At 39.4% G+C, this 22,052-nt stretch overlaps 1 protein-coding gene across 6 annotated transcripts in view; it reads right to left on the bottom strand.

Annotated features, from left to right (window-relative positions):
* LOC113014322 (receptor-type tyrosine-protein phosphatase U-like) overlaps window positions 1–22,052 on the bottom strand; it is a 259,557-nt gene that overhangs the window by 45,130 nt on the left and 192,375 nt on the right. For 4 of the 6 annotated variants that reach the window (XM_080296202.1, XM_080296201.1, XM_026155754.2 and 1 more), the window contains exons 12-17: window positions 20,491–20,770; window positions 15,279–15,315; window positions 7,966–8,104; window positions 3,904–3,933; window positions 3,307–3,467; window positions 2,786–2,973 (exon numbers count right to left, since the gene is read on the bottom strand). In XM_080296202.1, coding sequence (XP_080152328.1) covers window positions 2,786–2,973; window positions 3,307–3,467; window positions 3,904–3,933; window positions 7,966–8,104; window positions 15,279–15,315; window positions 20,491–20,770 — 835 coding nt within the window. The remainder of the gene's footprint in view (window positions 1–2,785; window positions 2,974–3,306; window positions 3,468–3,903; window positions 3,934–7,965; window positions 8,105–15,278; window positions 15,316–20,490; window positions 20,771–22,052) is intronic. The other 2 variants (XM_080296203.1, XM_026155759.2) reach the window with 1 other exon arrangement.

The raw sequence follows: 22,052 nt of genomic DNA, 5'->3' as shown, positions 1-22,052 counted from the left end.
AAGTTCACCCAAAGATGCAATAGCTTGTAGTGCCACCTTTAGCAACAGAACTTGAAGTAACTGTTTTTGTATGGCTTTATCAGTCTCTCACATTGTGAGCAGAGGTCGCTGAGGTTTGCGGGCCTTCATTTAATATATACAGCTCTCTCAGGTTCACTAGTCTTCCAAGAGATAACAAAATGACACAACATCACTTTTAAGTAGCCACATCCTGGTGAAGGGGCAGAGGTTCTATCCTCTAGTGTATTCACTGACTCTTGCTCCAGATGTTGACTTTCACAACACATACTGTACCCCACCTACCCCAGGGCCTGACTCATTCATAACCCCCCCACAATGCCTTGCAACATGTCTGATCAATGGCAGCAGCAGTGTGACCCTGTGGGAAATAAGGGTTATGAAGTCTGACAGCAGAGTGCAGGCTGATCCCCTTCATCTTGTTTATTTCTCCAGGCGATGAGGAGCCAGACTGAGGAGTGAAAAAGCAACCCATATATTGATTTTGGAGGAGGGGGGAGGGGATTTGTTGGCCCCTCAGGTGATAGCTTAATGAATTGAAAAAGTGCATCTGGCTTCCTGCAGCTGTAGGTGCAGATAAAAAAAATTCCTATCACAACTGGATGATGTTGAGAATTTTATATTATATTAACCAGAACTCTGAGTGGCGTAACTTTGGAAATAGTAATTAGTGCTCTTATAAGAAGAATGTTCAGTATATATGCATTAACTCTGTAATGCAAATGAAGTCAAAAACATATTTTACTGCTCATGCTCATGAATATTCAAGACCCCTTTTAAAATGCTTCAAAACAGACAGCACTGGTCTGGAATATTATACAGATGGGTCTGTACACTGTAACATATTGGGAATTTTGACTTGATGCTATCTGACAAATGATTCACCTATTTTTTCAGCTACAAAGAAATAAATGAAATTTCACGGGTATGAGGCCCTTAGGTGTAATGTTCTTTAAAGAGGTGTGTTGACCAGTGACTTTTGCTCTGTGCAGGTTCTTCAACTTCAAGCTAACAAAATCAATTTGTCATGGAACTGGCTTTGTATACTAGAAGTTGACAGCAAACCAATAAAACAAATACGGAAGCATAATATGATTCAACACTTTGAAAGACTGTAACTTTGTCAAATCAAAAAAGAAAAAACCAAACAAAAACAGCCAAGACCAAAGGTACATATGGCTTGGCAGCTAGCACCAGGACTAGCGACAGGTTACAGCAAACGGTAGCTAGAGAGCATCTGGCAAAAATAGCTCAACTAATTAAAACAAACAAAAAAAACACAAACTTGAATACAGAACTGAGTAGTTTGGAACTAATTTAATAGATAAATTGAGTAATAATTAGATGTAAAGTAATAATTAGATGCATGAGAGCAAACTAATGATTGGGCTAGCTAGCAGTAGAAATTTTCTAGCTAGTAGAATAAATAATCAAAACTACATAAGTAATTTCTAACGTCTGAATAAACCATTGAATTTGATAGCTAATTTTCTAGAATATAAGATAAACTCTTAAAATACCTGTCAAAAATGATCAACATTTTACTTACTTCAAAAGTGAACTACAACATTTTCCATGTCTTGCTAGTAGGCCCATTTTGTGAACTTGTCAAGTCCTTGACCAAACATAATACTAAAGTCTTATAGGTAAAGATGACAGCAAACCAGACATGAATATCAGACTACGACAAACACAGGCAATGTCATTGCCCCCCCAAGAAAAACCCCTAACTTTAGGCTAGTTGGCTAATAGTCACAGAATTTTGCATTAACATTTCATTTACAAATTTCGTGGTAGGACTTCCCCTCTAGTTACATAAAAAAGTCTTGTGCTACCCCTCATTCTTACATTGCTTTTTGAGGGACAACCCTCTTCTTTGATCTTTTGTGTCTATAAGGCCGATCCATAACTGATAGAGTTCCAATCTTTGTTTTTTTATCCAGTGACTTTTACTCCATTGGGATGAATATCATACTGAAAGATGAAGCCAATCAAATGCTTTCCAGATGGTATTACCATGGTAGATCAAAATCTGACAGTATTTTTTGGCAATTTTAATTCCATTAATTTTGACAAGGTCCCCAACACCTCGGCTCAAATGCAGCCAAAAAACATGACTGCGTCGCCACCATGTTTTACAGACGGTTGTTGACACTCACTGTTGCACCTTATTCCTGACATTTCCATATATACTGACAACAATTTTATCTCAAAATGTCACTTTTGGATTCATCATCGAATTGTTGCCACTGATTTTCAGTCAAGTTCTTGTGTAATGTGCCAATCTAACAGGACTGAATATAAAAAAGCCAAAGTCCAAAGAAAAACTTTGAAAGACCTTGAGAAACCCGGAAGAACCACAAGATCACTTTAAAATTTTATAAGGTCTGGCTTTTTGGAAGGAAAATATGAATAAATGAGGGGTAGTTTCAAACCTTTGCATAACACTGTATGCTTAGAGAGAGAAGTATACAGAGTTGCACACTATATACCTTTGACTGTTAAATACTGGAAAACTGACATACTCGTGGCTTATATTGTGTAGTCATATTTGTTAGTGTGGGTGTACATACTCAAAACAGGGATTGAGACACATTGGACTATGTGGATACCATTAAGCTAACAAAGTGGATTAACAATTTAAATAACTACATACATTTACAGATAGACAATTAAAATTGCAACATAACAAAAAACTAAACTTTTAGCTAAACCTAATGGAAAAAAAAGCACAAATGAAATTGTGTGTTTTTCATACATGCCTTACCTCATACTCTTGTTTGAAACCATATCCCTCAGCTGTCTTCATCTGGTTGATGTGCTGGAGGAGGTCAGCCACCCTTACAGCAGGATGGAGCTGACCCGTGTGATATGGCGAGCTTTTCCTCCGACAGTGACGTTGGGGTGAGCCTCCCAGTAAACTGCTAGACTCATTGACAGAGCTACGCTGCTCATCTGGGAACACAAACAGATACAGTTCAAGGCATCCAGCTGACACTGAGGATTCTGCGGCACATGCTCTGTTCTTTTTTATTAATGTAAAAAAGTCTAGGGGGCAGCTTAAAGGAAAAAGTCAGCATTTCTGCAGAGATGTGAGTGCTGACTGGTGCTGCAGAATATTCAAACAGACAAGAGCCTTTCAGGAGATTTCTCTGTCCAAAGCATCTTACGTTTTGACAGGACAGATTGGATATATGTTTGCAAACATGGCTGAAGGTCAGAAAGCAGGAAGCTGCACTCTCTCTAGACACTTTCTCAAAAGTACTCATGTGGTCCTTGCTGCCTTACTTCGAGCATTGCAGCTGTGGGCATCCATGAAGGAGTGGGCCATCCTCTCATCTTGCTGGAGAGTGCTCTGCTCTGTCATGCTGCAATCCAGAGAGCTCAGCTTCCGACTCTTCTCCTGCCTGTAGGACATGGCTGCCTTGTTTATGGCCACCTTCTTCCTACTGTAGAGAGGCAGGAAGAGAGGTGGGAGGATAGAGAAAGGCAGGGAGCAAATACAGACAGAGGATGGCAGAGAAGGTGAGAAGTGAGAGAAAGACAGGCAAAGAGATAAGGAATAAAGGAAAGGAGGGTGGGTGAGGAGATGAGAAATTGGAGTGAAAGGGAAATATAAGGGCCACAAGATTGAAACTGGACGAGGGGAAAAGTGAGATCTGGTGATAGCAAGAGTGTGTCATGGGTTGCAGTAAGGTTCTGCTGAAGTGGTGTGTGTGTATATGTGTGCTTGTTTGTGTAGTGTGTGTGTTTGGTGGTGGGGTGAGGGGTTGATTTGAGAATGTGGTGGAGATAGCAATGCTTATTTCCACTCTAGTAATCCTGGGTCTACAAAGCAAGGGGAAAATGGCATCAGGGTGGAAGATGGAGAAAGGAGTAACTTACGGGTAGTAAGGGTAAGAATAGAAGTCCCTTCTGATTAGCATGAAGGAGGAGGAAAGGAGAGAGACAGAGAGTGAGGAGAAAAAAAGAGAGGTGACTATGGTTTATCAAGATGGACATCAGAAAGATAAATGAAGATGCTCAGTGTGTTGGAATGTTCCTGGCTGGCCATCGTGAGGCAGAAGACAGGCTCACCTCATAACAAAACTCACATTGGGACCAACAAAAGATTTTTAAAAATTTCAACTAAGGGAGGTCTAAGAACAAAATCATCATAAATAAAACTGATAGTATAGAGGTGTGTGTGCATCTTTCATTTGGATTAATCTTATTAAATACATTGAAGGTGCCTTATGTTTGCCGTTTGGGAACATTTTAGGGAACTAAGAGGGTTTTTTTCTAAAGGAAAGATTAATCATATCACATTTTAAAAATCAACAAAGCTAGCTTTAAAAAAAATCTGTATTCCATCACTGCTTTGTTAATCACAGGATTTCCTTTGCGGGTCTGTGTTGTGTTTATAAGCAGACCCAGTGCTTTGGGTTTACTTTGTGTTTTCGGAGTCTTATTTATTTGTTATGTTCTCTGTGTATTTTATATTTCCTAGTTTAGTTTGCTTACACCCTTGACTTTATTCAGTGTTTCTAGTTCAGGATGTCTTGGTTGTTATTTGGTTCCATTCATGTCTCCGTGTCCTTCCCTCAGCATTCCCCCAGTTAGGTCTTCATGATCGTCCAATCATGTCTGTGTGGGTGTGTCTGGTTTTTCTCACCCTTTCTCGTCATTTGTCCCTTTTGTCCCTCACTCTCTCTTTCCTCCCTCTGTTCTCTGGGTTCCGTCAGTCTGCGTCTCAGTGTGTGTGCTCCCTGTACTTCCTGTTTTACTTTGATAGTCTCCTGTCTGGTGGCCATCATGTTCAGTTTCGCTTCGTGTGTTAGATTGTTGATTTGATTGATTTGTTTTAGTTCGTGTGAAACTGATCTAACAGTTAAGTAGTGTTGCAAAAAACAAAATATAAAATTTGAACCCCAAGAACCGAATGACTCATTTTCCATGAAGTTACAATAAGAAGAATCACAACTATCCAAAAACAACTGACTTAATCTATGAGATATAAAAAGCAAGTAGTGTGTATTTTAAATTGTATGCTCAAAAAACATGTAATCTAATCTAATCTACCTGACTGTGGCATCTAAATCTATCAAGACTTTAACATTTTTCATATATTTTAGCTTAATATTTAAGTTGATTTCATCCTTAAATGATGGATTCATTTTTTTTAACACTTGTTTATTTTGCTCTTAGGTTCATTAGCTTTGAGTGAGCCTGATGAAACATAATAAGCTGTTGACTCCTCCACCTTCATGTCGCAAGTGTTCCCATTAATTAGGGGTGCAACGATATTCGTATCGATATTGAACCGTTCGATACAGTGCTTTCGGTTCGGTACGCATATGTATCGAACAATACAACATTTGTAATTTATTTTATCAACTTTCCTTCCGACGATGCTGTCTGTGTTGAGCGCTCAGTGAATCTGCGTTCGACTACTCCGCCTAGGCTGCACTGTCGAGCGCAGATCCACTGAGCGCTCAACACAGACAGCATAGTCAGAAGGAAGAGCGCAGGGCAAGCTAGCAAGACACATGGACCTCCCCCACCCTCATTCAGATCTGGCGTTTGGAATTATTTTGGTTTTCATGTGACGTATGACCCTGAAGGTAAGCGAGTCATGGACTAAAGTAAAACAGTATGTTGGATGTGCCATGCAATGCTCAATTACATGGGTGGGAGCTAGTGTGTTAGCGCAGTTAGCTCGTTAACGTGTTGGCTGTCTAGCCCCATGCACGGGGCGATCGGCGGTAGCTCGTTAACGGAGATTTGCCGTGTTGTGGCGTTAAGGTCATTTCAACTAGATTAACCTGAAAGCACTAGTGGGAACACAACGAATATAATATGACTGCACATTTACACCGACATCATCCTAGTGCAAAGACCAAAACAACAAGCATGCTACTAACTTTAGCCGAGTCATTTAGACAGCTGTTAGCACATGATTCTCCTTATGCTGCTGAGAATATAGCCCAGAAGAAGCGGATAGTATAGCTTTTATTTTGGAAAGAGACATTTCTCTGTAATAAACTCTCTTTTCCAAAGATGAGTGATTCCTCAATCAGATACAGGGCTTGCAATATCGCTAGCCCGACGTCCCGGAGCTAGCGATTTTTTTCAGTCGGGCTACCAAAATCTATCTCTGCCCTGCCCGTCGGGCTATTGTAGGAAGGAAAAATATATGTCAGTGCTTTTGCATTCTTTCAGAAATGTAGCTGGGTAATTATGTCATTGGCATCGGTGAGCCACTGTCAATATGTGACATATTGAAATCGCGTTTGAATTTGCGCTTGTTTTTTTGCTTTCACTTTGCAATCGTGTGAACTGTGTATAGAGAGCGACAGCACTGATCTGTGAGTGATGATAATTTGTGCACCAATTCCTCTGACATCGTCTTATTAATCGTTAGCTTACTATGCAAACATGACAAGTGAAATCTCCCACAGCAAGCTTAAACATGTGAGAGGTTGATTGCGCAGAGAATCGCTGAGCTTATGTGAGTGCGTGTGTAAAAGCAGCAGGATTTATATTTGACTACGATGACCTGGATGACTGAGAACCTTCACAGACAGATATATATTTTAGTTCTGCTGAGCCAAATAAGACAGGTCAGGGTGAAGAAGTGACAGCCAAAGAAAAGCTTACCACAAAACGGAGAAGTTATGACAAATCAGACTATAAGGCAAAAAGAAAGTGCAGCTTTATGGTTTCATGGACAAAATAATTTCTGTGGCTGCAATATGACGAGCTATATAACCAGGGCTGCACATAAGTGGTCCGCAGGTGCGCATTCGCTGTCAAAATAAAAAACACGCACAAGGGTTAGGGTTAAATTTAAAAACTGTACTTTTGAGTTAAAATATATATTTATAATTTTAATAAATGAAAAATTAAAAAGGCATGAACATTTTTTTTGTATCGAAAAAATATCGAACCGTGACACCAAAGTATCGAACCGAACCGAACCGTGAATTTTGTGTATCGTTGCACCCCTACCATTAATATCACAAAGTTTAAAGTTGGTTTAAAGCTGAAATTTGGCATGCAGCAAGCACATCCTTTGTTTTTCACTCCTGTCTGCATTTAACTAGCACCCTCCTGAATATTCCACTATGCAGGGATCTCTGATATTCCGAATGATAACTGAAAACATTAATGTATACAGTCTCTCTTTGTACATGCAGAGAGATAATATCGTGTGCCTAAATATAAACAGGTCTGCTCCCATTGCACCCATGCGGCTGTCTAGTTTCTATTGTGGTGGCTAGATTGGCCCAGTGAATCTTATCAGTCACCGCCTTCCTCCAGACATCCCCATTCATTCTCCCTCTATTCACAGCAAAGAAAATTCCTCAGGGTTGAGGAGCCCACCCCTACCCACTGCCTCAACAAAAAAAAGCAAAAAAACAACCTTCCTAACCAATTACTAGCCCATCCACTGGCACCTCACAGCTGCTTGCCTCATGTAATTGAGTGGGCAATGGAATAACATGCCCCTTGATGAAATATTTCACACTCAGATGAGTGTTCCACTATTGCCCAGCGAGCAAAGGAAGAATACACTGCAGGTGCGATCGACGACAGAGGTAATTTGCAGGTGGAAAGCAGCCAGCGATTCCAGTGCGAACAGGCTGCATTTGAATGTGTTCAGCCAACACGCAGACCTTGAAATTAAAAGATGAGATGAGAAACACAAAAGCTCGGCTGAGGCAGCAGTGGGAGAGTTTAGGATTAATGCTCTACCATTCCACTAACTCTGGTTGTAATTCACTCTCACTGCCAAATGCTTTCCTCAATAGACCCTAGCTGCCAAGTGGGATAGAGATAAATTTACTCCTCTGGATGGCCTATGCAGGAACAATAAGACTTCAAACCATAAATGTTTAACCGTGAAAAGCTCTAACCCATCTCATGTCGACTGGCCAGCAGACAAACATTTTCGCAGCCACTCACCCCTTCTTGACGATAATGACGATGGCCCCCAGCAGTAGAATGAGGACCACGAGGCCGCCGGCGCAGGCTCCCAGGATCAGACCCATGTCCTCAGCATGCTGGGATACCTCCAGAGCCCTCTTCGAATCCTTACAAGCAGCTGCAAATTAGTCGTGATGGACAGGTGAGGAAGCGAGAAAGTTACAAAGACAGCCTCCACTATCAATGATTATTCATTTCTAAATGCAAACTCCACGCGCAACAGTTAGTAATTCAGTGTCAATAAAGGATCGATTTTGGATCATTACCATAAACAAACAAAACTGTAAACACAATTGGCTTTCTCAATCTGCTGGAATCTTGTATTGATTTTTGGCACACCACAGGATTATTATCACAAACAGAACGTAAATGTTGACTCACCGCAATGACCAAGAAAACATAATTTACTCATACAACTCAAGCTTGAAATGACTGATTTATAACAGCAGAAGGATGGAGTGGACTGTTCTGGCTCTGAGCTCAAATTTGCTGCAAATCTGGAAGTGATAAGTAAAGTATCTCGCAGAGCCTACAGGGAGATGTTGGGGTGGTGGAGGGGTAATATTAGAAATATTAGATTTTTAACTTTTTAATTTTTTTCTTGGATTTTGAAAAGATAACATTTTACAGGATAACATTAATGCTTCAGAGGTGGAAAAGGAGCACATACTGCGGAGGTCCATTTATTTGTATTTCCCTGTTTTGACGTTGTGACAAAACAGGTAATAATTTTTGAGTGCATGCGCTGCGGTATGCTGACATAAGAAGCGATCGTGCACTTAATGTTGCTGTTGATCTTTTTGCTCCATATCTTTATAAAAGCTTTCTCTTTTCTGTGTATTAGTTAGGGTGATGGAGTTGTTCTTGAAAATGTCATGCTATCAAATATGACGCTCAGAAGATTCAAATAACAGAGAGATGGATTCCTTAGGGTCTTTCTCACTCGACAGCTTCTGAAAAACATCACATACGGATAATATTCCCGCCCCTGCAATTAACTTGAGTTGACACATTTTTTGTGCCATTGTTTGATTTAAAATTCAACAGTACGTCTTCTATAGGTGAAAGAGTACATTTGAGTAAACAAAGTCGTCACTCTTTATTGAATCTAGATTAATGACTGGGGTAGTGTTTCACATAAAAAAAAATCATCTAATTATGGAGGGTTGCTAGAGGGAAATGCAAAGCAAGATTTACCTGATATGGCATCCTATCCTAATTGTATGCATTTCAGATTAATTTTGGTTGAGCAGCCTGCTGAGAACAGCTTCAAAGAATCTGCATTAAATGCTTCAAAGATGGCCCAATATGAACTAATTCATATAATATGTTCAGTTATGTATTCAAACATTATGGCCATGCTAGAAAGATTAAAGAAACTATTCGAAAGGCTGATATAAGCAAAGCTGAGTATTGAGGGAAGTTCAAAGTTATGCAAGACTGTCTCGGGCTAACATGCACGGTCGTAAACAAGCAAGCCAGTGTCTCACCATTCAAATGACTTGTTGTACTTAATCGCTAGAGGCTGCCCAAAAATAAAGCCCTTACTAGAAGATATTTGGAAAGGCTTGAACAGCGTTCTCATGCGCTGACATCAGTGTCGTGAATACTCAGCTTCTCTACAAAGAGAAGCTAAACATACTTGGCTTGGGAGAAAGGATGCGGGGTCGGTTATCTCACTGAGCTGATGCAAGCTCTCAATCAGGCTGCTATTTCCTTCCAAGCCATATGTCACATTCACATGTCTGTCTGTGCTGCCATCTGAGCTAGACAACAGAGCGGGATTCTTCTCTCTCCGTGAATCAGCAGAGCTCCCTGTGGTGTTTTATCAAAAGGTGAAATATTGTTATTAACTATCAATGAATTAAAGAAGTATTATTGCACTCGTGACAGCAAGCTCATTATTAACAAGCCACCTCTTGCTGATGAGAAAACAAATAGAGTTGGGAATGAGAGAAAATACAGAGAAATGTAATCATCACGGGGTCCTGGGCCTGTCTCAGCGTGCTTGGCAGAGCAGGATAAAGGCTCAACAAAGCAAAGATGTTTCAAATTGAAGTTAGTGCCTTCTACCGAAAAGACTTGTGTGTATGCGTGTGTGGAGTGCGGTGGGGGTGTTTGCAGCGAGGCAGGATGCTGAGTTTGGCTTGATAAGCTGTGGATTGGTGGTGACTATAGCTCCTGGCAGAGAATACAGCAGCCTGACAGACTTGCCATAATCACGCAAATCACACTGGGTGAGTCATTCTGTCTTTAGAGGCATATTTAGAAAATGGCTAGCATGGTTGAATTCATGGCAGTGGTCATCAACAGAAAACCATGGGTGCAGTAAATGGCACGTCTCGCCATCATTTCTAATTTCCTTGTGTCGGTTTACTGTTTATCAGGAAGGACGCATTTGGCTAGGATTTAGTATGCACATAATGTAAATCCAACAAACTGGAAAAAGACTGCAATGGACTATAGCGTGCAGGTAAATTCAGTACAACAGCAAATGTCACAGTCTCCACTTTTTGCAAAGACGCTTTCATAAAATTCGTTGCTATTCTCCTTCGCTGAACTATCCAAACTCTTGTGCTTTGCTCTGTTTTCAGTCAATGTTAAGACACAGTCAAGGAAATTCTTCTTTTGTAACTTACATTATTTGTCGGAAATAAGTTATGAAACAAAAATGTAACAAAAAGTGCAGAAACAAATTTAAGAAGAAGCACTCAGGGTGCAAACCTGTGCCAAGGCAGCTCACTTCCGTTAACATACTGGGCAGCTAACGAGGCACATCATTCATCATTCTGCACATCAGCGGTCAAATGTGACAATCTATAATGTGATATTTAGAATCCTCATATACCATTATCATTTCCTAAATGCTGCCAATACAAAGACAGGCAGCAGAACTTTAAGCGTTGTGTTAAAGATAAGAGACAGTTTATCAAATTTGTTTCCTCATTTGACCCTAAAGAGGATGTCAGAGGCCCAAAGTAACTTGATATTTAAGCTCTCCATATACCATTCTCCATATGTTGCCAATAAAAACAATGGCATTAAGGAAAAATATCTTTATATAGCATATCTTAAGATCAATCTGTTGACCTTAAAGGAGAGGTCAAAGGTCAGATGTGACATGATGTTTAAAATCTTTGTACTGCACTTTCTATATGTTGACAATAACCACCACACTTGTAAGAATATAAGTCAAGTTTAAATGGATTGTTACCATGACTCCACTTTACAGCCACTACAATTTTTTATCAGAATTCAACTAAAACTTTCTGAAGACAGACAGAATGACACTGTCTGACACTACCTAAAACATAACCCTTGGAGGCGGTGACTAGAAAACATCACAACAGTACAACAGTACCAACCTTCCGATTAGTGGAAAAAAACATAATTGCAAAATGAACCGCAACCAGTTAGTAAGAACTTTTATCTCCAGGAGATAAACTCAGAGAGGGAACGAAAAGCACTTATGCATAGTGTCAACACACTGCATTGCCTTAATACAGACTGGAAGAAAATTCAGCATAGAACAAATTGGAATAAGTTAGCCAATAAGAAGCCAGAGCAGAAGAATGACAAATGTTATTAGACTGAATGCTGAAGCAGATCATCAGGAGATGTAGGAAGTGTCGACTCTGCATTAACAGCAAAACAACATCAGCAGCAGCTTAAAAAGGGAGAAAATCAGAGACCCTCATGTGACAAAATACACACTTTCCTGGTCACATATTACTTGAAGCTGCCAGATAAAAAAAAAAAGAAAGAAGAAGTTGTTTTTAAAAAAAGATCTGCGTCTCTCGATACCTGCGGTAAATAAGAAAAAAAGTTATTTAAGAATTTATGGTGTGATGTGATTCCATTCTAAATGTAAGATTCATGCCTTTCTTGTGGCTGAGCTGAGGTGAATAAACACCTCCTCTTGTCACAGAATAAGGTGTCTTCTTGAGACAACTTGATGTTTAATGAAAATGTTATTGTTCTGTACAGTTGTCCAATGGCATATTTCTGGGGACAAAAAAAGAAGAGAAAAGCACCAAAACACCAGGAGGTTAAAAAAAACACACACACCCTATAATTGGTGTCTTGGTGACATAAGAACCTGCAGAAATGGTCTTACAGGGACCTCCAAGAGAGGTTTAGTAATATCAGCAGGTTCTCTACCACAGTCATATATGCACAAATACAGTACAAAATATGCCTCCAACCCACCTCTTCTGCTTAAGTGGCAAGCTGGCAGACAATAGTATGGCAGAATTCTTTGATGTCTTAATGTCACTTCTCATATGAAAGAGTTCACAGGGAAGATAATGCAATTTAACTGCCACCGTTCTCTAGAGCATTACTAACTTGAAGCATAATTCAGCAGGGAAGAAGGCTGGAAAAAGTTAATTTCACCTGCTGTATCTCTCCCATCCCCTGATTGTTTGAACTGAAAGGCTTCTATCAGTGTCTGCCTGTCAAGCAAACACTCCTGGTCGCTTCCTCTCTCAGGCACAAGGGGCGGGTGGGGGGAGGGAACCTTGTTGCACTGTGGATTTCAAAGCCGTCAAAGCCCAAGGAGAGGGGGGGTAGCCAAAATGTCAGTGTCAGTGATTCAAGAGGTACTGAGTGAGAACAATGATGCATGTTTGCTTTCACCTTTTCTCCACTGTCTCGGGGCTGCGGGCAGATTGGCAAGAGAGCTTCCTCCCTGCAACACCCAAAGCAACACTAAGGCCGTGTCAAATATCCTAAGCCTGATCCAGAACAACTGACAAACTCCCTGACATGCACCCTGCACCACTGAAGCACAAAGGATGTAGTGGTAGTAGTGGTTACGTTTACCTAGAGATTTACTTTGACTTATTCAACATTATGGTGATAAGAAAAAGATGACTGGCACCCTCTGAGTCCCCTCAGTGGTGCTGCTAATGTTTATATAAACTGCTTCTGATATAATTTTCCGCTTTAACTTTTACTGCTTATAGTCATAATGATGAATTCCACAAATAACTGTGTATGTGTGAGCAAATAAAGAGCAACATAAATACATAAATAGTGTATTTGCAAATATTAATATGCTGACAACTGTAAATTTAGAATTTCCTTTACATGGTTTGGCTTCAACTTGATATAAATTTGTACAAAAGCTGACACACTGAAGTAGAAAAACAAGGTTTTCAGATGATTTGCTGAATTCTTCAATACAAATAGGTACAACTGCTCGCTGACACAAATATCAGCCAATTATAAGACAGCAAATCAACATGTTCAGGCATGTATACATGATCACGATCATGGTGGGGAAGAAAAGCGATTTAAGTGAATCTGAATGTATGCAGCCTGACACCAGACACAGTGGCTTGAATGTTGTGGACCAGTCTGTCTATTAGACCACTAGATCAGCAATCACACTAGATATTACTGATCTACTGGAATTTTTTGCAGAAAGAGAACGTATCCAGTGAGCAGCAATTCTCTAGGAGGAGACAAGGACAATGGCCATACCGCTTTGAGCAGATAGGAAAGCAACAGTAACTCAAATAACCGCTCATTATAACCAAGGTTAAAAAATTTAAAAAAAAGCACCTGAGTGCATAGCAAGCCAAACCCTGAAGCTGATCAGTACAGCAGCAGACTGTACGGGGTGTTGCTGCAATTTGGCTCACGAAATTTGGGCGAGAGAAGATTGCAAAAACGTTGCCTAATCTGATGACTCTTGGTGTCTGCACAGGTGCAGAAATGTTTTCATATGGAGGCCACTAAAAATGGTGGCACACCAAAAACAGAATTTCCCATTTTATTTTACTATTTTACTATTTTGCTGTCAAATATAGATTACTTGAAAAGTATGACAAAAAAGAGAGAAAGAAAAGAATGATATGACTAGTTAATTTCCTGATATTAAAATTGATATCACTGAAAACAGATACATATGACAACCAAATAAGATTTTGAAATCAATAATAATCTTTCTTTAAAGTGACTGATTGATTCAATGGAGGGGCCGGCAACTTTAGGGGGTGGTCAGCAACAATTCCTATGTAATATATAACGTAGTACCCAAGACAAACTTTGAGATCTTGTCCTAAAGTATTTGTCAATTCGTTTCACACATAAATAAGAGGGAAAACATTTCTTGAAGGAAAGAAACAAACTCATATGTACAAGTTTTTGTTGTGACCTGTAGAGGTCCACGTCTAGAATGAGCTCATTAAAAAAATCTTTCTCTGTCTTCAGGAACAGCTGAACAGGAACTCTACATGGCTGGCATTTTCAAAATCTACTATAGTGTCACATGTAAAGTATACTTTCTAATTTATTCACAATACGATTTCCATGTGTCAGTGTCTTGATTAGTATTATTGTACTGTAAGATCTTTAAACTAATTTTAGGACATTTTTGAGAACGTACAGTATTATAATGATGTTTGAAATGATACATTTGTATTTTTAAGTGTTTTATCTGATATTTGTAATTATTGGACAGCTTGAAATTACATTTTAATTGATTTGTAAATAACCTTAAACTGAACTGCAAGTGATGTCCATCTCTTCATCACCACATCACCCATCTTCTAATGGCTGCTTCCAACAGCATGACATGGTATGTCACAAAGCTTTAATCATCTCATACTGGTTTCTTGAACATTCAGCTCAATTATATTTATACAGCGCCAAAGCACAACAACAGTCACTCAAGGTGCTTTATATTGTAAGGTAGACCCTACAACAATACATACATAGAAAACCCCAACAATCATATGACCCCCTATGAGCAAGCGCTTTGGTGACAGTGGGAAGGAGAAACTCCCTTTTAAAAGGAAGAAACCTCTGGCAGAACCAGGCTCAGGGAGGGGCGGGGCCATCCGCCGCGACCGGTTGGGGTTGACATGACAATTAGTTGCGCTTATCTGTACTCTAGTGGCCTCCACAAACACCAGATCTCAATTGAATAGAGCATCTTTGGGATGTGGCAGAACAGAAGATTAAAGTTATTGATGTGCAGCTGATGAATATGATGTGCTGGTGAAATGGGAAGTGAGTATATTAGCACTGCTGCGTAACATATGGATGGCCTTAAAGTGGCTACATGCACTTATTATCGATCTCTAGGAACCACGGATGTCGTCATAGAAAGAGCCAGAGGCTCTCCAAAGTCTTTAGAGGTCAACCACTGGGACCATGTATGTCATGGAGTACATCAAACAGCATTTATGGCTGTAAATAATTATTTCTTTATTTAAGTAATTCTGAAGTGATAACTAATGTGTGATATTATAGCTTATTTGATGTGAAAATGTAAGTTTTACCTTTGCGAGCAATCCGAATGCAGTTTATTCTGGTCTCCTGTGGATAAAGAAAAAGCTGAGTAAATCATAAAGACACACACTCACACACATCACATTGCTTCTTTATTATGAGTCATTCTGTTAAAAACAACCACCTTGTGTAAAATGTAAAACACATGCAGCCCAAACCACTGCTGTGTGGAGAAAATAATTGAAATTTCCAAGTGCATGACAGCTCCCTGTGATGTGAGCAACCTCTGCTCCCCTTCACAATGTGAAGCCACTCCTTCCCAAAACAGCCATCTCTGTCCCAGAGACAGAGGCGCAAGTTTCCAAATTAAGATTTAAGGAAGCTAAATTAGCCTTTATGGGCAATTATGCTAATCTGTGCTCTAAGATTGGATTCTGACCCTTTCACCTAAAACGTTTGCCAAATTGCCTTTTATAATTGGAAATTTGTTTCAAGTGGATTCTCATCTTCTTCCATCTTTTATAGTGACAGATAAGTTATATTTACTTCCTCCCAGGGGTTATTAAAGCAGCGAAAGGTAGTATGTCATGAGTTAGCCTATCCTCTGTCAAGATGGGATGTAGGTCTTCTGAAACAAAAATGCAAACAACATGCAAGCAAAGTAATTGATTGATATGAGCTCTAAGACATCATGTGCGATGACCCTGACCCTAACACTTTTTCTTCATACTTAGTGGACAAAAAACATGTATTTGGCTTGCAAGATACAAGTATTCTGCCAAGTTAGCCATGTTATTAATAACATATCATTAACATAAAGAAAACTCTGGAGCATACTAAACTCAGTGTCAGCTGGTGGTCTTGTGGTGTAATGGGAGAGCAATGCAGACTCTGTATATGCATTTATACACTGATGCTGGCGTTGGCCTCCTGCATATCTTAATCTGCATAGGTTAAATCCAATCTTAACCTACTCTGAGATTAAAAGCAAATAAATCCATCCAGTTTTAGCCTGATATATCTCAATATCTACTCTCCATTTAGTTCTCGATTTGTTTCTTTAGCCATTATATGCTTCCCTGTGTTCATAGGATAGTTGTTACTTTTGTTTTCTATAACATTTGAACTTTGCACACTGATTTATTTATTTATTAATGCATTAATTTTTATAATCTCTTTATTAATTTATTAAATCTCTTAACTGAAAACAGATGCCTGATGCTAAACACATGTTGCTGAATGTTGATCCTAAAACCCAAAAAATAAGCATAAAGGTGCTAAAGCCTTTAACGTTGAAAGAAAATTATATTAGTTACAAGCTCCCACGGGTTGTTTACTGTGGATAATAACTCTCATATGACTTATTAGTAGTACTTAATAATGTGTTAAAATCAAGAATGAAATAGAGGATTATTTCAGTTTTAACAGCATAATTAATAGTACTAAAACTGCAATAACAAAATGATGGCAGTCAAAGAGTGGCGTCACAGAGGTTCCTTGACAGTGCATGACTTTTGGAACAGACTGGTTAGCAGGCAAGTTACATATAGAGCTAATGAGTAATAGCTTGCATAAACTGGAGACACGTATAGTTGACATTTAACCAAGAAACTGAAGTCAGCACCGTCTAGAAAAGAAAGGCTCCCAACCTTTCTTTTGCGCAACAATATTTGCTGAAGTGATCAAAAGTGATAATAAAAATGTAAAAAGAAATACCTCCTTTAGCTTAGCAATGCTAGCTATTTTTTTTTTAATTTTTTGAATGTATTTATTTAAAAGGGACATATTAGTTAACATATATCCATGTAAATATGCCAGATTAAGCCAGAAGGCTACATCTGTCCATATAAATATCAGTATAAGTGAAACGTAACCCCACATAAACACATTTAACAGGGGGAGATTTCGTTGTACATGACCATAAACGGCTATTCTATTCTACTCCATTCTATTCTATTCTGAGATCTCAGCATGCTGATGTTTTCATGTTTCAAGTCACAGATATTTTGGCAGTAATCAAGATTTTTCTAAAGTGGCTCCTACAAAAATAACAGACGGGGAAAAAACACTTGGAAAAGTGTGTTTGTTTCCTGGTTATGTGTTTCGCAATAAACTGGCAACACCAGTCATGCATCTTTCAAGCCCCACTGACAGCATATCTGCCAAAGCAATTACAGTTTCAATTCAATGGCAGCTCATGGTCCACAGTATGCCCCGTACATCTAATTTATCCAGAGTAATTGTCAAAATAATTAGGTTTTTTCCCTCTTTCTCTCAGAGCTGCCCAAACACAGCTACAATTTAGAAAACAGACTTGAGATATATATTTATTTTGCAGGACAAAAAAGAAAAGTGCAAAGATGAATTATAATATTCGGATTTCTAAAAGCTGCTGTGCCAAAAGACGCTTTCGATTGATTTTAGAGACAGAATCATCTCAAATGCCAGGTCACAATGAGAGAAGCTAACTGTTGACATCAGTGATTTCACTTGGACAGGCAACATCTTGTTTTTCACCAGGACCAGACACTGACTGTATTCATTTATTCTTTTAAGCTCTTGAGGTCCACCCAATGAGACAAACACTGGTTGCATCCTGTGAGGACTGAGATAGCTGGACAAGTGTATAGCTGAGATGGTGGAGACAGGTGGGCATGCATAACAGCCATATGTGCCTAATGATTTAAAGAGCATTTGCTTTCAGTGTTTCTGTGGCTGCTGTCCAGCACTTTCCTTGTTAATGCTTCAGTAATTTTTTCAATAGCTTGAGGAATTTCTTTTCCGATCACTTTAAGTCTGGGGGAGAGTGTTTGACTTTTTTTCCCCACAGAAAAGTGACTTTTAAAGAGCTTAAATATGAGGCAATCTGGCAACTGAAAGATTACTAATGACAAGAAAAGGTGCAAACTCTATTCCACAAGTAATTATCTTGTAAAAAAATTCAGCCACTTTGCTCATGTAATGTCTTTAAGTGTTTTAGGTAGAAAAAGGTTTGCCTTTCCATTTTCAATGAGAAATAATGTAAGATTAACAAGTCTAAAAATAGGAGCTAATTTAGGCTTTCTAAAAAGCAGATCATACAGTAATGTGCCAAATTCTTGAGTCACCCCTCTTTATATTCTGCTTCCAAACTTTATTTACATTTTTAAAGTACTTTTGAGCAATAGTTTTCTAGTCTTTCTGAATATCTTTCAAATTTTTCCTTTCAACACTGTCTGCTTTTCATTCAGTTTTAGTCCAATCCTTGCTTTATGCACTATATTTCCAAAAGTATTTGTTCATCTGCCTGCACACACATATAAACTTGAGTGCATTCAATTCTTAATCCATTGGGTTTAATGTGATCATGGCCCACCTTTTGCAGCTATATCAGCTTCAACTCTTCTGGAAAGGCTTTCCACAAGGTTTAAGAGCATGATTATGGGAATTTTTTGACCTCTCTTTCGGAGAAATATTTGTGATATTGGACAAGAAGGCCTGTCTTGCAGTCTCCGCTCTAATTCGTCCCAAAAGTGTTCTTTTAGGTTGAGGTCAGGACTCAAGGCCAGTCAAGTTCTTCCACACTGGAGTCGCTCATCCATGTCTTTATGGACCTTGCTTTGTGGACTGGTCATTGCACGAGGAAGCGGCCATTCCCAAACTTCTCCCACTAAGCCAGGAGCTTAAAATTGTCTAAATATCTTCTTATCTAGAATTATCAAGAGTTCTTTTAATTTTAATTAAGGCAGAGGCCAACTTCTCAAAAAGCAACCGCACACCATAAGCCCCCTCCTCCAGAAAACTTCAGACTTGGCACAATGCTGTGAGACAAGTACTGTTTGCCTGACAACAGCCAAACCCAGACTCATCCATCAGATTGCCAGATAGAGATGCATAGACAAGAACATCTCCACTTCTCTAGAGTCCAGTTTCGGTGTGCTTTACACTAGTGCTTTACATTGCACTTGGTGATGTAAGGCTTGGATGCAGCTCTCTACGTTGCTCTCACTGTTCTTATGCTAACCTGAAGGCCACGTGAGGTTTGGAAGTCTATAGCGACTGACCTCTGCAGAAGGTTGGCAACTACTCACTATGTTCCTCAGCATCCTCTGACCCTGCTGTGAGTTGATGTTGTTCTTAATCACTTGCTCTTTGTTACAATACCAATAACAGTTGACGGCGGAATATTCAATGGGCTGCCACACGTTCTTGCTCCCAAAGCATAATATTTTACGGTAGGTGATAAATCGTCAACATATTACGCTTCCAGGCACCCAACACGTCCCTAAATGACGAGATTGGAAAAACGAGGAAACGTGAGAACCGTTTGGAATTAATCTACACATGTTCATTCATTTTACTTTAATCGCTTTGGAAAACACTATTTTACGTTGTTAAAGAGCTGGTTACGGTTAGGGATAGGGACATGGTTAGGGTTCGGGCTGGAATACATGGCTGGAACTATGGCTGGGCCATATTATACTGTTCATGGTAATACCGGTATAATGTTGGGCAACGATAAGAAAATGAAATATCGCGATAGAATATGGGTAAAACGCGCATGTGCAGTGCCTTTGTTTTCATACGCACATGGCGGAAAAACCACGGCAGCGACGGAGAATGAGAAGGGCGAGAGCGGATCGTTGAAGGAAACAGATGAACCAGAATTGGTTTGTAAAAATGCTGCAACTTCAGTGGTGTGGCACTGGTTTAGCTTTCGTCCGTCAGATACACAACAAAGCACTATTTTTGGTACAGCATGCTAGCGGGCCGTCATTATTACCGTGTTTGTTGGAATTATATCGTCAGTTATATCGTTATCGCAAATTTTCAAATGCATATCGTGATAAATATTTTTGGTCATATCGCCCTGCTCTAGCTGGAACATGTATTACTGCGGGACCGTCATTCTACTAGATTTCACCCATAACCCGGCACGCAGCATAAAAACGCGAAAGGTGACCTTTCGCGTTTCTCAGGAATGCCGTGGGACATGACAAATCGTTGGGATGTTACGCATTGGGAGTGAGAACAGGCTGGAATCTTTGGTAGCGAGGAAATTTCATGGCTTATTGCGCAGGTGGCTATCACTGTACCATGCTGGAATTGACAGAGCTCCTGAAAGCAACAAATTCTTTCACAAATATTTGTAGATGGAGTCTACATGTAGCCATGGAAGGGATTAAAACACCTGAATTCAATGATTTGGATAGGTGAGTGAATATTTTTTGCAAAATAGTGTCCGAGTAGCAGAGGAAAAAAAGACATTGTAATGGTTCTTACCCCTCTGAAGTTGCTGGTGGCCTGGAAGTAGATGAGGTAGTTCTTGGTTGGGTCCAAAGGACTGTTCCAGTAGCCATTGTAGGTGTGATTATCACCCACTGTGAAAGGCGTGGCCTCCGGCAGACTGCTGGGAGCCAGCTCAGCTGTGTAGTAATGTGGAGCCCCTTTGGCCTGAGCCTCGTTGTGGGAATTTGGAGTAGGGAAACAGTCCACGGTACCCAGCTCCCTCCTCTTCACATGACGGGACCCATCCTCTTCCACCACCACTACCTGGTAAGCACTGGGACAGGACAATGTGGACCTTAGTGCCCCAAAAACCTATCATTTAAATATCATTCTAATAGTATATAATATCGCTGTCAATAGTCATAATGCCAGGAACATACCATTCAGATCACACTGTGTTTGTTGCCCTTGTCCTTAAATTGTAGCATCATCATCATATATCCAGTCGGAAAAGTAATATTACTCCAGAGTTTTCAATACATAAAATGGATTAACTTTGGAATGATCTGGCTGAGGAGATTCAGGCCCACTGAGCCAGTGACCTTTAAATTCCTTCTTAAAACAAGTTTTTATAAATTGACTTTTACCTGATATTACTTCATGTTATGTTTCCTTTTGAAATCCTGTAATGTGTGGCCATTGTTTTCAGTTGTCTTGTTTAATATTTCTGGTTTCTTTGTTAATTATTTCATTGGCATTGTTTACTTTTTGTAATTTACCTCCAATAAATTGTTGCTTTTAACTCATTAATGTTGAACTTCATATACACACAGATTTGACTATGCCATCTACAGTTTTCATGATTTATTTTTTTAAATAAACAGTTTGGACTACAGTGTTCATTTGAAGACTGCACCCAACTGAAACCCAAATTCATAAATTATATCAAAATACAAGAAAAACTCGCTATTATTGAATTTCAGCTATTTTTTATTATAATTGATCTTTATTGGATATGTATATTTATTGAATAACACCACTTTTAATTATGTGATGTTTTGTTTTAACAATTTTCATCAATGTTTTTTTATGTTTTTCATCCGCGCTCTGCCAGTTAACTCTTTCCAAATCAGCCTACCAGGTGAAAGTAAAGAAAGTACAAGCAGTAATTATATGCAAAAGTAGCATGATTAGTCATCCAGAGAACTCATGCTAAACTTTAAAAAGACTGCATGGTAAGTAGGTATCATATGCAGGTCTGTAAGGCTCCAAACGCAAGATGTTATTCCCTGTATATAGTATTTATTTAGAGTAAACGGATTACTTTAGTTGCTGTTGCTTTAGCTAACAGGTGCTAACTAGATCCTTTGAGTAGCTCATGAGCTAGTGAAAGCGCATGAGCATGTGACTCCCCAACCCTGGTTCCAAAAAAGTCTGACTACTGTGTAAAGTATGGCTGTAGCTCAGGCGGTAGAGCAGGTCATCTACTGATTGGAAGGTTGGTGGTTCGATTCTTGGTTTCCCTCAATGCCAAATATTCTTGGGCAAGATATTAACCCCAAATTGCTCTCCGATGCATCCATCGGAGTGTGAATGCTACTTAGAAAGCACTTAGA

This window comes from Astatotilapia calliptera, chromosome 22 (genome assembly GCF_964374335.1).
Source record: "Astatotilapia calliptera chromosome 22, fAstCal68.1, whole genome shotgun sequence".
NCBI lineage: Eukaryota > Metazoa > Chordata > Actinopteri > Cichliformes > Cichlidae > Astatotilapia > Astatotilapia calliptera.
Note: the sequence above shows the minus strand (reverse complement) of the source record. Positions and strands in the feature narration are given on the sequence as shown.